General features: G+C 38.3%; 1 protein-coding gene across 2 annotated transcripts in view; it reads right to left on the reverse strand.

The window, feature by feature from the left end:
* Positions 1-123: 123 nt before the first annotated feature.
* NAA20 (N(alpha)-acetyltransferase 20, NatB catalytic subunit) overlaps positions 124-15,507 on the reverse strand; it is a 28,160-nt gene continuing 12,776 nt past the window's right edge. Inside the window, exons 3-6 of one of the 2 annotated variants that reach the window (XM_029220314.1) lie at positions 8,499-8,589; positions 7,881-8,016; positions 3,092-3,237; positions 2,115-2,634 (exon numbers count right to left, since the gene is read on the reverse strand). In XM_029220314.1, coding sequence (XP_029076147.1) covers positions 2,549-2,634; positions 3,092-3,237; positions 7,881-8,016; positions 8,499-8,589 — 459 coding nt within the window. In that variant the 3' untranslated portion in view covers positions 2,115-2,548. Of the gene's footprint in view, positions 2,635-3,091; positions 3,238-7,880; positions 8,017-8,498; positions 8,590-15,507 lie in introns of both variants that reach the window. The other variant, XM_029220313.1, reaches the window with a different exon arrangement.

A 15,507-nucleotide genomic window follows, 5' to 3' on the forward strand; every position in this document is an offset into this window, starting at 1 on the left:
GCATTAGGAAATCCTTAAGGTAACACTTAGCGTGTCTTTTAGATCGAACTGCAAAATTTTGAAAGAGTCTTTTTTTAGAAGTTCTCAGTTACATTTCACAGTAACTTTTCAGGTGAAGTTTTCTCATGCTTGCCTTCTTCATAATGATGTTTTATGCATTCATCTGAATTCTGTAACTTATTTACATCTTAAGAGTACACTGACTTGAGTTCCATTCCCAGCTCTGCCATTTGGTGATACATAACGTTTATTTTCAGTTTCTTCACTCATAAAATGGGCTTTTGCCAGCTCATTTTGAAGATTAAATTAGAAAGGGAGTATTCCTGGCACAGAGTAAGTGCTCAATAAAATGTTCATTCCTGGCCACTTTCTTAAATAATGTTCATTCCTTGTGGAATTGAATGTGCTTAGATTAACTTCTAAATAGCTATACCTTCTTAATGGCCATTTATACTAAGTGTTTTTGAAAACACCAGTTAGAAAATAATTTACAGTTACTGTATTACTGAACAAGGTCTTTTTTTTGTACCGAAAACATTTTAGTTGAATTTCAGTTATGCTGTAATCAGTCTCCCGAACTGGCTGGCTGAGCTCTGCAGTGGCTTGTTTGAATAGTAATGTAAGAGCTGTGAGAAACAGTGCCCCGTGCTCCAGTGAGTTTGGGAAACCCTAGGTTAAGGGTTAAGCCTCGTTGACAAATCTCTTCATAGTTAGGCTTCTCAGGGCCCTTGATAACACTCCCTATACATTGTGAATCCCCAGGTGCAATGCTGGCTGTGTTTCCCAAACTTAATGGACAAGGGAATCATCTCTACCTAGAGCACCAGTAAATGTTGCCGGGCGTGCTGCAGTAGACTGTCTACCTGTAAAACCTGACACGTTCAACTTAGCCTTGACTTAGAACTTGAAAAACAGCTGAGGTAACTATATGCTAAGTCATGAAACAGAGCAGCACAAGATGATAATGTACTTGCTGCTTATATTCCCAGGCAAAAAATACTTGCCTTAATTAACTCATCTGAGAGATTGTTTCCTTTAATCCAGCCTGTATTTCTCAAGCCTATTTTTTTTTTGTTCGCTACACAAGCTGTTTGACTAGAACCGTATATTTGTGTTTTTTTCACCTATAAGGCCAATTAGCAAATATATTGTTTGCAAATTTATTATTACATTTTCAAGTATATTATTCACCCAAGGGAATAAAAGCTAATCAATACAGTGTTAAATTGTATCTTGAAAATTGGGGGCAGAAGGAAATAGGACTAGCAGGTGAAAGCAACCTACTCTTAGCCTCGCTACTTCAGTCACCTGACCAGCTTCAGCTGCTGGGATCATAGGCTCTGACTGTTGAGTTCCAAGGTCTGTCCAGTCAGCGAAGAGGAGCACTGCTCTGAGTTGGCTTAAGTGCACAGGGCCACGGGGTGAGATGAAAACAGGCCAGATGCTACTCTAAGTGACTAATGATAATCACGTTCTGTTTGTGTCGCATGTGTGTGTCAGGAAAAAAACCAGCAGTCAGGTTCTCATGTAAACCCCTAAGGCCACTTTCGGGCAGGTAATGTGCCAGTGTGAAATGCATGAAAGAAAAAATTACTCTCCTGGGAGAACCTCCTTCTCTCTCACCCTCAACTCCACCAAAATAAGTCCTTTCAAAAGTAACAGGGTTTTAATAATCATTTCTGTGATTTATTTCGTTTTCTTTAGCTACTGTTACTCACTGGATATTTTCAGATACTGCATGCGATGAAAACTACACATGAAAATATGTGGTTAGCCTGTGATCTAATTACGTGGCCTTTCTTTGGGAATTAGGTTCTTTTTCCCCTTTATTTTAGCATCTTTTTGTATTTTGTTGAAAGGCAGGATTTAAGCAAAGCACTGTGAGACTAGACAAAGAAAAGACCTGAGACCAGCAGTATGGAAACAAGTATCTGGGAAGAACTTTGCAATAAGAAGGACGCTTAAGTGTGCTGGGCAGGGACTGTCCAAGTAAGCAATTAAACAATGCTTTGTATATAAATGAAAAATGTAAGGGAAACAACATACCCTAAATGACCACCTTCTTCAATCCTGATAACCTGACGTTTATAAATGACCAAAACCCTTCCAGAAAACACTCAACAGTGCATTTTATTATACATCTTAGATTTACACATTCCATATATGCTTTTAAAGCTTCAATTAACAGTTCAATACAAAATAAAAAATATATATGCAGCAGTGGTTCTCAGGCACAGAATTAAGGAGGAGACTGGAGCAAGCTTTTTCCCTAGCATACCATGAATATTACATTATGAACCATAACAGTGGAATGTTTCCTTTTGACCTAGCTGCCTTTTTTGGCTGAATTTTATGACAGTGGACAGCTTTAGAAGGTATGATATTGCTAATAGGAAACAAGACAAGTTTATAACCTGTTTTTTTCTTGAAGTCTTTAAGATCTAAACGATTCCCTTTTCTCCTAATAGAGCTCCAGGATCATCTAATGAAAGTAATATTGTCCATAAAATATCTGGAGCATCATCAGCCTCAGAACCACTGCTCATGGTTATTCAATGTCTTCCGGCCTCACAGGATGAGGTAATGGTATGATGGATTTCTTCTCAGTGTCCCTGGAAAGTGCTTTCCTCATATCTGTTAGGAAGCAAAGTTTAATGTAAGTACCCAAATGTCAGAATATTTTATATCAAATTTAAAATGTATAGGTTAAAAAAACTATAAGAGGTTTTGTCCCCTACCCCCACTTCTATCATATTCTAAGAGAAATGTATTTGTAAGTGAGATTCTCAATCACGAGTACACCAAACCCCAGCTGGGATCCAGCTCTTATTACAAATGTTCTTTTGACAGAACGTTAGTAAAAATGTGTCTGTACCAGTAAAACAATAATTGACAGTAATTAACCAATGGTTAGTTAATGTAAATTAATCAGTGGTAGGTTCTTAAGGGCAGGTTAAAGCAGATTTAATTATAGCCCAGATTTTAAATATGATTCTCTTAAGTGTATTAAAATAGCCGAGTATTTCAGTCTGTAGGATGAATGTAGACATTTGGCTTCCTCTCAGGGATACCACCCCAAAAGGGAGCTCACCGTAAGCATCCTCATCGGGCTCCCCGTTGCTGGCCGAATAGTACTCTATGACTGTCCTGTACACACTGTAGCCTAACTGCTTGTACATGTTGACTGCAACTTGGTTAGACACTCTTACAAAGAGATCAACAAAAAATCCACCCTTTCTGTAATTAAAAAAAAAAAAAATTAGAAGTCCTTGAAAATAATACATAATTTTTAAAACTACTTTGACTATTCATAGGATGGTACTATGAAACCCTGCAGTCAATTACATCGTTATCAACTGCTGAGGATTTATGGCAATTATTTTGCAGTACAAAAGATAACTAACATTTCAAAACCTACAGGTTTTCTTAAAAGATAAACTTTATTTTTACCACAATTCTGTTACCTGGCTTTAAAAATCATTTTACCAATTAGTCATATAATAGTTTCACCCAAGGTTTTTAAAGAAAGCACCAATGTGGCCTTGTATAACTACAGGACACTGGTCACAGCTCTGAAGCTTGGGTCCCTCTGGTCAGTGACAGCCCCTTTCTTACCCAGGTCTCCATGTCCTGACTCATGTGGTCATCAGCACCTTGCTTTATGCAGTAGACTTACCACCTGTTCTGGTTTAATTTCTCCTGTTTGTGAACATCACCTGAATGGAGTCATACTTTACTCTTTAGTGACTCGCCTCCCAGTCGGTACTGAGTCAGTCCCGGGGCAGCTGGAGCTTGTCTGTCCTCCCTGTGTTTAGTGTGTCCCTGTATGGACACACTATGAGATGTGAGATGTCTGTGGTCCTATACATTATCAACTATGCTGCCACGAGTATTTTGTTGTGTGTCTCGTGGTACATCCGGGATATCTAAGGTCTGCAGTTAGTGTCACTGCTGGCTCACAGGGCCACCTTCAACTTTATCAGATAATGCCTGCCTCCCAGCCCACATGTGCCACCTGACACTCCCACAGGAGGCGGTGGACTCCTGATGGCATCTCAGGGCAATTTTAGCTGGCATTTCGATTACTAACAAGTATTTGTGTCCACCATTTAGATTTCTCATTCTGTATGGTCTTTATTGGTCGTTCTCCCCCACATGTAGTTCTCTGCTGTATTCTGGATATTCAGCCTTGTGTAAAGGATGGTGCAAGTCTTCTCCCCAATTTGCAAATCTTTTTTCCACTTTGTGACTTGTCATTATCCTTATGTATCAGTTTGATGAACAAAGTTACCGCACTCTAGTGAAGTTGAATATATGACTTCCTTGCACTTTTTAGGGCTTGAGAAGTTCTTTTCTACCCTGAGGTCATGGAGACACTCTCCTTTGAAGGGCTTTTTAGTTTTGCTCTTCACATATAGGTTTTTAATAAATATGGAATTGATCTGTGCATGATAAGGTAATGTGGGAAAAATCTTTTCCCATATGGATATCCAGTGGTGCCACCACGTTTATTGGAAAGTGTATCCTTCCCCACCACTGATCTGCAGTTGCCTCCTCCAAGGTGTGTCTAAAGTCCATGTGTTCCTGAGTCTGTGTCTCAAATTCTGTTCCACTAGCCTAGGCAATTACTCCACTCACTTTTTTTTGCTGTTCAAGAGTGTCTTACCTCTTTTTGGCTCCTTCCATTCCCTGTAAGTTTCAGAATCAACAAGTTGCACGGAAAAGACTTGTGATTTGGGCTGCAGTTACGCTGACCCTGTGGATCAGTTACCTGTCTACTGTAGAGACGGCTAACTCTATGCTGCAGAGGTAGTTCCTCCCTCCACTTAGGGAGGTCATCCGTCCTGTCTCTGGGTAAAGTTGTATAAACTTCAGAGAGGTCTTGCACAGCTTTTGTTAGATTTCTCCTAAGGGCTTAATGTACTGATGCCAATGCAAATCGCATCCTCTTCTAAATGTTACTGTTTGTATAGAAAAGCAATTTAACAACAACTTAGCTTAACTTTTATTAGGTTTTCTATTTGTACAATCTTACCTATCCAAAATAACGGTTTTGTTTCTTCTCAAACCTATCTTTTATTTTTCTTGCTTCACTTGTATGGTAAAGGATGATTTCCAGTAAATTACTGAAGAGAAGCCGACTTTAGGCATCCTGTCCTGTCCTGTCCCAGAAGTGCATTACTACAGGTTTTTCAGGTTAAGTAAGTTTTCCCTTTCTATTGCTAACAGTTTTTATCAAGAGTGAACACTGGATTGTATCAAAGCGTTTTCTACATTTACTGAGATAAAGAATATTCTTCAGCCTGTTAACTGGTAGGATACATTCTAATATTAAAACAAACTTCCCCTGATATGTCATCCTTTTCATGAATTGCTGAATCCATTTTGCTAAGAATTTTCTGGGACTTTACATCTGTCATGAGATTTTCCTTCCTCTTGTCAGGTTTTGTGATTGTTCCCTTTTTGTGTGTAAAAGTAAACTTAGTGTCATTATTTCTTAAATTGTTGGTGAAATTTGCCAGAGAAGCCATAGCTTTCTTTGTGGAAAGATTCTGGCTAATTGACTGAAATTAGTTAAGGCAGGGGTCAGCTTTCAACCTATTTTTATGCTGCTCTCTCTCAAGCAAAGAATGGTTTTTTACAATTTTGAAGAAGCAATAGAGACCTTGGGTGGCCTGTGAAGCCTTAACGTTTACTGTCTGGCCCAGAAAAAGTTTGTTGACCCCTGTTCTGTTCTGTACCCTTAATCAATTTCTGATTGTCCTAACAATTAGGATGAGGCATGTCAATTAGGATGAGGCATGTTCATATCTCTAATTATGATTTGTCTATTTCTTCTTGTAAACTGTTGCATTTTTACTTTGAATTTGTCACTGGGTACATACAATTTTTAATTATTACATCTCCCTGATTAATTCTTTTCAGTATGCAGACCCTTTTTTATTCTCATAATTATTGAACTATAATGTGACTGTTGTTAATTTAAGCACACCCTGTTAGAATTTGCATAATTTTAAAAATTTCTTTACTTTCGATCTTTATCTTTAACCTATATATATATTTCCTGTAAATAGAATACAGTTCTGACAGTCCATTTTTTAATGTTACTGTCCTAAGAATACATAACATGAGATCTACCCTCTCAATAAATTTTAAATGTACACTATCTTCAAGTGTAGGTATACAACTACATCAAACTCTAGAGCTTATCCTTCTTGTTGAACTGAAACTTTAGTAACTTGATATTTCCCCCGTCCCCAGCCACCACCATTCCACTCTTCATGAATTTAACTACTTTAGTCTTCATGAATTGAACTACTTTAGGTATCTAAGTGGAATCACACAATATTTGTCTTCCTGTGCCTGGTTCACTTGGCATAATAATGTTTTTAACTGGCGTCATTAGTCCATTAACATCTGCTGTTGTATTTATCGATTATATTCGGATTCACTGCTACCACCTTATTTCATGCTTTTTATTTGTTTTGCTACTTTAGTTTCCTTTTTTCTTTTGAATTGACTTTTATTATCCTATTTTTCTCTCTGGATATTATATACTGTTTCTATTTATATACTGTTTCTATTTTTAGTGTACACATTTAATGTATATGTATACATTAAAAATACATGTATATATGTATGTGTGTGTATATACGTATACACACCCCTACACAAATATAGGCCACTTAAATCTTAGCAACTATTGTAAAGTAAATGAACGTTTAGAAACTGTAAGGGAAGGGAACATAGTGGTTTTCTACTCCAAGAGATGGTCTATCCTATAAATACATTAGATGTGCAATTAGAACAGTTCCTAATTCCCTGTCAACTATACATGATAATGCCAAATACTTGTTTTCAACAAGATATGTCATTAACCAATGTGTGTAAACTACAGTCTTGCTGAAGATTTTCACCTCTTCTGTATTCACTCTAGGAAGAACTTTTTAAGTTCTTAAGGACTAGACTTTTTCAGCTAAATTAAGAATGAGCTCAGGTTCCTCTTGCCCTTGACTTGGCTCAGTGTTTTCAGGCCATGGTTACTACTTTAAAATGTTCCACTTTAATGGAGTTAATAAAAGTAACACATAGTGAGTGAACATAAAACAGGTCTGAAAAAAAAGCTACAATATTTGCAGTTCTCAAACTCATGGAGGTGCATATTTCAAATGTTTGGGGAAAACGTAGGCAAACCTTGTTGTACACTGGCAAACTACTAGCTTTAACTAGTTCACAAATACACATCATATCACATTATATTCCTTTTGGTGACATAGTATCTTTATGAAGCCAGGCTTCTGATTAAAACTCCAGGACCACATGAAAATCAACATGAAACAAGAATGCTGGCAGTTCCGCAGAATCTGGTTCCAAGGTTTGAGAAGCCATGCAATGCCCAGCAGGTGCACACATCTCATTAGGAGGTCACCACAGTTATTTAACAATGAAATGAAAATATTTTTTTCTTCTGAATAGCTACTAGCTTGCTGGGACACAACTGCTTAAGACTACACTTCTGTTTAGCCTAGGGCACTATGAGAAAATGACTGAGATGCCAAGGTTGGAAACACCTGCCGCAGTGGCAAGAACACTAACAGAAGCCTTGAGGGCTAGACTGATTCCACCAGTTACCCAGCTCACAAGCCTATGGCAGGTCACTCACGCTGCCTTAATTTTCCTCAGTGGCCAAACAGGGACAATAATATCACTCTGAGTATGTGACAGAATTGGTATAAGGACTATTAGAGGCTGAAAATGAAATTCCTATGAAACTGCATCATGACATATTCAATCTGAAGGAAAAAAATCTGATAAAACATTCACCAAGAGAAAACTCAAATGGTTAGACTTCAAAAATCATTTGCAAAGCAGGTGCCTACCTTTCTGAAATCTCCTCTAATAACTCCATAAGCTTAGCAGCCAGACCCAGGCGTCGGAACTCCGGGGCAACAGACAGAGCTGTGACGTGCCCATGCCACTCTTCCCTCGCCACCGAGCCTTCTGCTTTGCCCATGACTGCCAATGAAAGATCACATCCAGTAACTAAACACAAGGATTTACACATACAGAAATGCTGTTTAGTACATTTTTATTATAAAGGAAACTAATGACCGAGTTCTGATCTTTAAGCAATACTTAAAAGTCATCTAGCTAATTGTTATTGCTTTTACTTGATAAGTATTTTTTTAAATATCTACATTTCATGTGGGTATGTATGTGTGTCATGTACACATAACAGACAATCTACAGCTCAAATTTTTGCTAGCAATGCAACCAAGTCTGTCTGGGTCAGTGCTCTATCCCCTGGGCCCAGCATAGTACCTAAAATAGAACAGATCGGAAGGGATCAGTGAGCTGTCAAATGGTTGAAAAGGAAATAAAATTATGGGCATCACGATTATACTTCCAGTTCTGTGATCAATATAAAATAATCAGTTAAAACCTATATTTTAATCTCAACTGCCTATCCAAAAAAGTACTAGTGGTATTATACTTACTATAACCCATTAACTCTCCACCAGGGGCCTCTGCAACAATGAAGTACTCTGGCCAGTGGGCGAGGTACTGTAAGTAAAAAGGAATCCCATACTAGAGTCTTGTTAAGGAGGATGCAAAGTAATGGACAGTCAGATTTCTTCATGAAAGGGATATTTTCAAGTTTCCTTTAAAAAGTATATTGTTCATCCCCAGCCATATGTATGACTTCCATAGTCAATTTATTAGATGAAATATTTAGGTTGAGCACTAATTTTTAAGAAAATTGACTGACTAAACTCAAATGTGACTGGAGACAGTAGCATCCAATAGACAGCAGAGAGCCAGGCTCCCAAGTTCTACAGTTGTCTCCCCCGCTGCTCACACTGTGTCTAGATCCCTGCACAGCACTTCATCAATAATCACCTGATACTCTTACTTGTTTACTGTCTCCCCTTGGAACATGTATGCCATGTTCCCTCTATCCCTGGTGCTTGGCAAACAGCACATGCTCAGTATGTTTATTTTTCCATAATTGCACTGGGAAATTAACGACTAGTTCCTACATTAGCTTCAGCCATGGGACAGTGAAAATAACTTTAAACTTAAGTATTTCCAAAGGCTACTTAACAAACCTAGTTTTTCCCCTCCACCAATTCAAGGTCTCCATTTCTAGTAATGCAAAAAAAAAAAAGCTGACTTAAAAGTGAATGCCTGAGTACTGCTCATTACCTAACTCTTCAACCCTGGTGTCCTTGCTGACTTGTACTCAATTCCTGTCCTCCTCCTTAGTATAAGCTTGCTGATGCAGTTCTATAAGGGGACACCATCAATCATTTTTTTAAAACTTCCTGGAAAATCTGTTCAGTGTAAATTCTTCAAACTCTCCTCTGAAGAACAGCCTTTATTCTGTCTCTTCAAACATAACCCTTAACATGGCAGTCGTCAAGTCTTTCTGCCATCCAGCCACTGACATCATAACCATCTTTTCTCTGGCTACTGGAGGAGCCCCTGGCTCAAGCTCATGGACCAAGAAGCCCTGGCAGGTTACTCTGAAACATGGCCTCACCTGGATTATGGGACTTTCACCAAAAACTTTTAAGTGTAACAGGAAGCACACCACATAAATTGATTTGCATCCTAATACTTTCCCTTATATACAGTGAAAATTTTGTCATTCACAATTCTTCAAACTCCTTTTACTTTTTTATAAACATGAAGAAGTCTTTAATAGGTCAATGTTTTAAATACAAATGAAAATTATGGAGTCTTTTTCCATTCAACTTTGTTTCTGATATGTAGCCCTGTTGTTGCATGTATCTATAGTTGATTTTTACTGCTATTACTGACATTAACTCAGGGGCTAACGAAGTAAACATTTTCTCTAAAGAGCCAGACTGGGGGTTGAGGGGAGTGGGTGATGAATTGGGAAATTGGGATTGACATATACACTATTGATACTATGTATAAAATAGATAACAAGAACCTAAAGTAAAGCACAGGGAAGGGAACTCAATGCTTTGTGGTAAACCTAAATGGGAAGGAAATCGAAAAAAGAGGAAATATATGTATAACTGATTCACTTTGCTGTACACCTCAAACTAACACAACACTATAAAGCAACTATACTCCAATAAAAATCAGAAAACAAAAAAGGAGACAGACAGTAAATATTCAAGGCTGTGTGGACCATACTGGCCTCTGTTGCAGCTACTCAAACTGAAAACCACAACAAAACCTAAAGGAACTTCTCTGTGGAAAAGGCCACAACTAGAATCAAGAAAATTACAAATGGGAAAGCTCACTGGTAAAGGCAAACATAAAGGTAGGAAACCATCCACACATAAATATGATATCAAAATCGGCAACCATGAGAAGAGTACAAATGCAGGATACTGGAAATACACTGGAAATTGAGACCAGCAACTTAAAACAATCTTGCAGTTATACAGACTGCTCTATCAAAACCTCATGGGAACCACAAACCAAAACTCTACCACAGATACACACACAAAAAAGAAAAAGCAATCCAAACAACACTAAAGATAGACATCAAATCACAAGAGAACAAGAGGAAAGGAAGAAAAAAGACCTTCAAAAACAAACCCCAATTAACAAAACAGCAGTAAGAACATTTATTGATAATTACCTTAAATGTAAATGAATTAAATGCTCCAACCAACAGACACAGACTGGCTAAATGGATACAAAAACAAGACCCATATATATGCCATCTACAAGAGACCTACTTCATATCTAGGGACACATACAAAGTGAGGGGATGGAAAAAGGTATTCCATGCAAATAGAATTCAAAAGAAAGCAGGAGTAGCAATACTCATATCAGACAAAACAAACTTTAAAGACTGTTACAAGAGATCAGGAAGGACACTACATAATGATCAAGGGATCAATCCAAGAAGAGGATGTAACAATTGTAAATATATAGACACCCAACATAGGAGCACCTCAATACATAAGGCAAATGGTAACAGCTACAAAAAGAGAAGTTGACAGTAACACAATAATTGGGGGGGGGGGGACTTTAACACACCACTTTCATCAGTGGACGGATCATTCAGACAGAAAATCAGGAAACACAGGCCTTAAATGACACATTAGACCAGATGGCCTTAACTGATATATATAGAACACTCCGTCCAAAAGCAGAATACACTGTCTTCTCAAGTGCACATGGAACATTCTCCAGGACAGATCACATATTGGGCCACAAATCAAGCCTCAGTAAATTTAAGAAAATTGAAATCACATCAAGCATCTTTTTCTGACCACAACGCTATGAGATTAGAAATCAATTACAGGCAAAAAAAATTGTAAAAAAACACAAACACATGGAGGCTAAACAATATGTTACTAAACAACCAATGGATCACTGAAGAAATCAAGTACCTAAAGACAAATGACATCAAAAACATAGCAATCCAAAACCTATGGGACACAGCAAAAGCAGTTCTAAGAGGGAAGTTTATAGCAATACAATCCTACCTCAGAAAACAAAAATCTCAAGTAAACAACCTAACCTTACACCTAAAGCAACCAGAGAAAGTAAAAAAAAAAAAAAAAAAAACCCAAAGTTAGTAAAAGTAAAGAAATCATAAAGATCAGAGCAGAAATAAATGAAATAGAGACAAAGAAAACAAAAAAGATCAATGAAACTAAAAGCTGGGTCTTTGAGAAGATAAGCAAAATGGATAAACCTTTAGCCAGACTCAAAAACAAAGGGAGAGGGCTCAAATCAGTAAGATCAGAAATGAAGAAGTTACAACTGACATCACAGAAAAACAAAGAATCATAATAGACTACTACAAACAACTGTATACCAATAAAACGGACAACCTAGAAGAAATGGACAAATTCTTAGAAAGATACAACCTTCCAAGACTGAACCAGAAAATAATACAAAATATGAACAGACTAATCACAAGTACTGAAATTGAAACAGTGTTTAAAAAACTTCCAACAAAGAAAAATCCAGGACCACATGGCTTCACAGGCAAATTCTATCAACATTCAGAGAAGAGTTAACACCTATCCTTCTGAAACTCTTCCAAAAAACTGCAGAGGAAAGAATACTCCCAAGCTCATTCTGTGAGGCCATCATCATCACCCTGATACCAAAACCAGACGAAGATACCACAAAAAAAATTACAGGTCAATATCACTGATGAACATAAATGCAAAAATCCTCAACCAAATACTAGCAAACCGAATCCAACAATACATTAAAAGGATCATATACACCATGATCAAGTGGGCTTTATCCCAGGGATGCAAGGATGCTTCAATATCTGCAGATCAATCAGTGTGATGCACCACGTTAACTGAAGAATACAAACCATAGGATCATCTCAACAGATGCAGAAAAAGCTTCTGACAAAATTCAACACCCATTTATGATAAGAACTCTCCAGAAAGTGGGCATAGAGGGAACTTACCTCAACATAATAAAGGCCATATATGACAAACCCACAGCTAACATCATTCTCAACAGTGAAAAGCTGAGGGCATTCCATCTAAGATCAGGAACAAGACAAGGATGTCCACTGTCACCACTTTTATTCAACATAGTTTTGGAAGTCCTAGCCATGGCAATCAGAGAAAAAGAGAAATAAAAGGAATCCAAATTGGAAAAGAAGTAAAATCATCACTGTTTGCAGATAAAATGACCACACACAGAAAATCCTGAAGATGCTACCAGAAAACTACTAGGGCTCATCAATGATTCTGGTGAAGTTGCAGGATGCAAAATTAATACACAGAAATCTCTTCCATTCCTGTACACTAACAATGAAAGACCAAAAAAGAGAAATTAAGGAAACAATCCCACTTACCATCACATCATAAAGAATACAACACCTAGGAATAAACTTACCAAGGGGACAAAAGACCTGTACTCTGAAAACTGTAAGATGCTGATGAAAGAAATCGAAGATGACACAAGCGGAAAGACATACCATGCTCTTTGATTGAAAGAATCAATACTGTCAAAATGACTATACTACCCAAGGCAATCAGATTCAACTACAATCCCTATCACTTAGCAATGGCATTTTTCACAGAACTAGAACCAAAAAAGTTTTAAATTTGTATGGAAACGCAAAAGACCCCTAATAGCAAAAGTAATCCTGAGAATGAAAAACAGAGCTGGAGCAGTCAGGCTCCCTGACTTCGGGCTATATTACAATGCTACAGTCATCAAAACAGTATGGTACTGGCACAAAAACAAATACAACTCAATGGAACAGGACAGAAAGCCGAAAGATAAACCCACACACCTATGGTCAACTAATCTATGACAAAGGAGGCAAGAATATACAATGGAGAAAAGACAGTCTCTTCAATAAGTGAGGCTGTGAAAATTGGACAGCTACATGTAAAAGAATGAAGTTAGCACACTCCCTAACACCATACACAAAAATAAACTCAAAACAGATTAAAGACTTAAATGAAGGCCAGACACTATAAAACTTAGAGGAGAACACAGGCAAAACACTCTTTGACATAAATTGCAGCAGTATCTTCTTTGATCCACCTCCTAAAGTAATGAAAATAAAAATAAATGGGACCTAATTAAACTTAAAAGCTTCTACACAGCAAAAGAAACCATAAACAAAATGAAAACACAACCCACAGAATGGGAGAAAATATTTGCAAATGAAGCAACTGACAAGGGATTAATCTCCAAAATATACAAATAGCCCATGCATCTATATATCAAAAAAACAACCCAGTCAAAAAATGGGCCGAAGATCTAAATAGACATTTCTCCCAAAAAAAGATGGCTAAAAAGCACATTAAAAAATGCTCTACATCACTAATTATCAGAGAAATGCAAATCAAAACTACAATGAGGGAGGGAGGAACCAAGATGGCAGAGTAGAAGGACGTGCTCTCACTCCCTCTTGCGAGAACACCAGAATCACAACTAGCTGCTGGACAATCATCGACAGGAAGACACTGGAACTCACCAGAAAAGATACCCCACATCCAAAGACCAAGGAGAAGCCACAATGAGACGGTAGGAGGGGTGCAATCACAGTAAAATCAAATCCCATAACTGCTGGGTGGGTGACTCACAGACTGGAGAACACTTATACCACAGAAGTCCACCCACTGGAGTGAAGGTTCTGAGCCCCACATCAGGCTTCCCAATCTGGGGGTCCGGCAATGGGAGGAAGAATTCCTAGAGAATGAGACTTTGAAACCTAGTGGGATTTGACTGCAGAACTTCAACAGGACTGGGGGAAACAGAGACTCCACTCTTGGAGGGAACACACAAAGTAGTGTGCGCATTGGGACCCAGCAGGAGCAGTGACCCCAGGGGAGACTGAACCAGACCTGCTAGTGTTAGAGGGTCTCCTGCAGAGGTGGGAGATGGCTGTGGCTCACCGTGGGGACAAGGACACTGGCAAAAGTTCTGGGAAGTACTCCTTGGCGTGAGCTCTCCCAGAGTCTGTCATTAGCCCCAGCAAAGAGCCCAGGTAGGCTCCAGTGTTGGGTTGCCTCAGGCCAAACAACCAACAGGGAGGGAACCCAGCCCCACCCATCAGCCGTCAGGCGGATTAAAGTTTTACTGAGCTCTGCCAAACAGAGCAACAGTCAGCTCTACAAACCACCAGTCCCTCCCATCAGGAAACTCACACAAGCCTCTTAACATAGCCTCATCCACCAGAGGGCAGACAAAAGAAGCAAGAACTACAATCCTGAAGCCTGTGGAACAAAAACCACATTCACAGAAAGACAAGATGAAAAGGCAGAGGGCTATGTACCAGATGAAGGAACAAGATAAAACCCCAGAAAAACATCTAAATGAAGTGGAGATAGGCAACTTTCCAGGAAAATAATTCAGAATAATGATAGTGAAGATGATCCAGAACCTCGGAAAAAGAATGGAGGCTGAGATCAAGAAGATGCAAGAAATGTTTAACAAAGACCTAGAAGAATTAAAGAACAAACAAACAGAGATGAACAATACAATAACTGACATGAAAACTACACTAGAAGGAATCAATAGCAGAATAACTGAGGCAGAAGAACGGATAAGTGACCTGGAAGACAGAATGGTGGAATTCACTGCTGCAGAACAGAATAAAGAAAAACGAATGAAAAGAAATGAAGACAGCCTAAGAGACCTCTAGGACAACATTAAACGCAACAACATTCGCATTACAGGGGTCCCAGAAGAAGAGAGAGAGAAAGGACCTGAGACAATATTTGAAGAGATTATAGTCGAAAACTTCCCTAACATGGGAAAAGAAACAGCCACCAAGTCCAGGAAGTGCAGCGAGTCCCATACAGGATAAACCCAAGGAGAAACATGCCAAGACACATAGTAATCAAATTGGCAAAAACTAAAGACAAAGAAAAATTATTGAAAGTAGCAAGGGAAAAACAACAAATAACATACAAGGGAACTGCCATAAGGTTAACAGCTGATTTCTCAGCAGAAACTCTACAAGCCAGAAGGGAGTGGCATGATATACTTAAAGTGATGAAAGGGAAGAACCTACAA

Source organism: Monodon monoceros, unplaced genomic scaffold (genome assembly GCF_005190385.1).
Source record: "Monodon monoceros isolate NGI ecotype Baffin Bay Population unplaced genomic scaffold, NGI_Narwhal_1 Super_Scaffold_13, whole genome shotgun sequence".
Taxonomy (NCBI): domain Eukaryota; kingdom Metazoa; phylum Chordata; class Mammalia; order Artiodactyla; family Monodontidae; genus Monodon; species Monodon monoceros.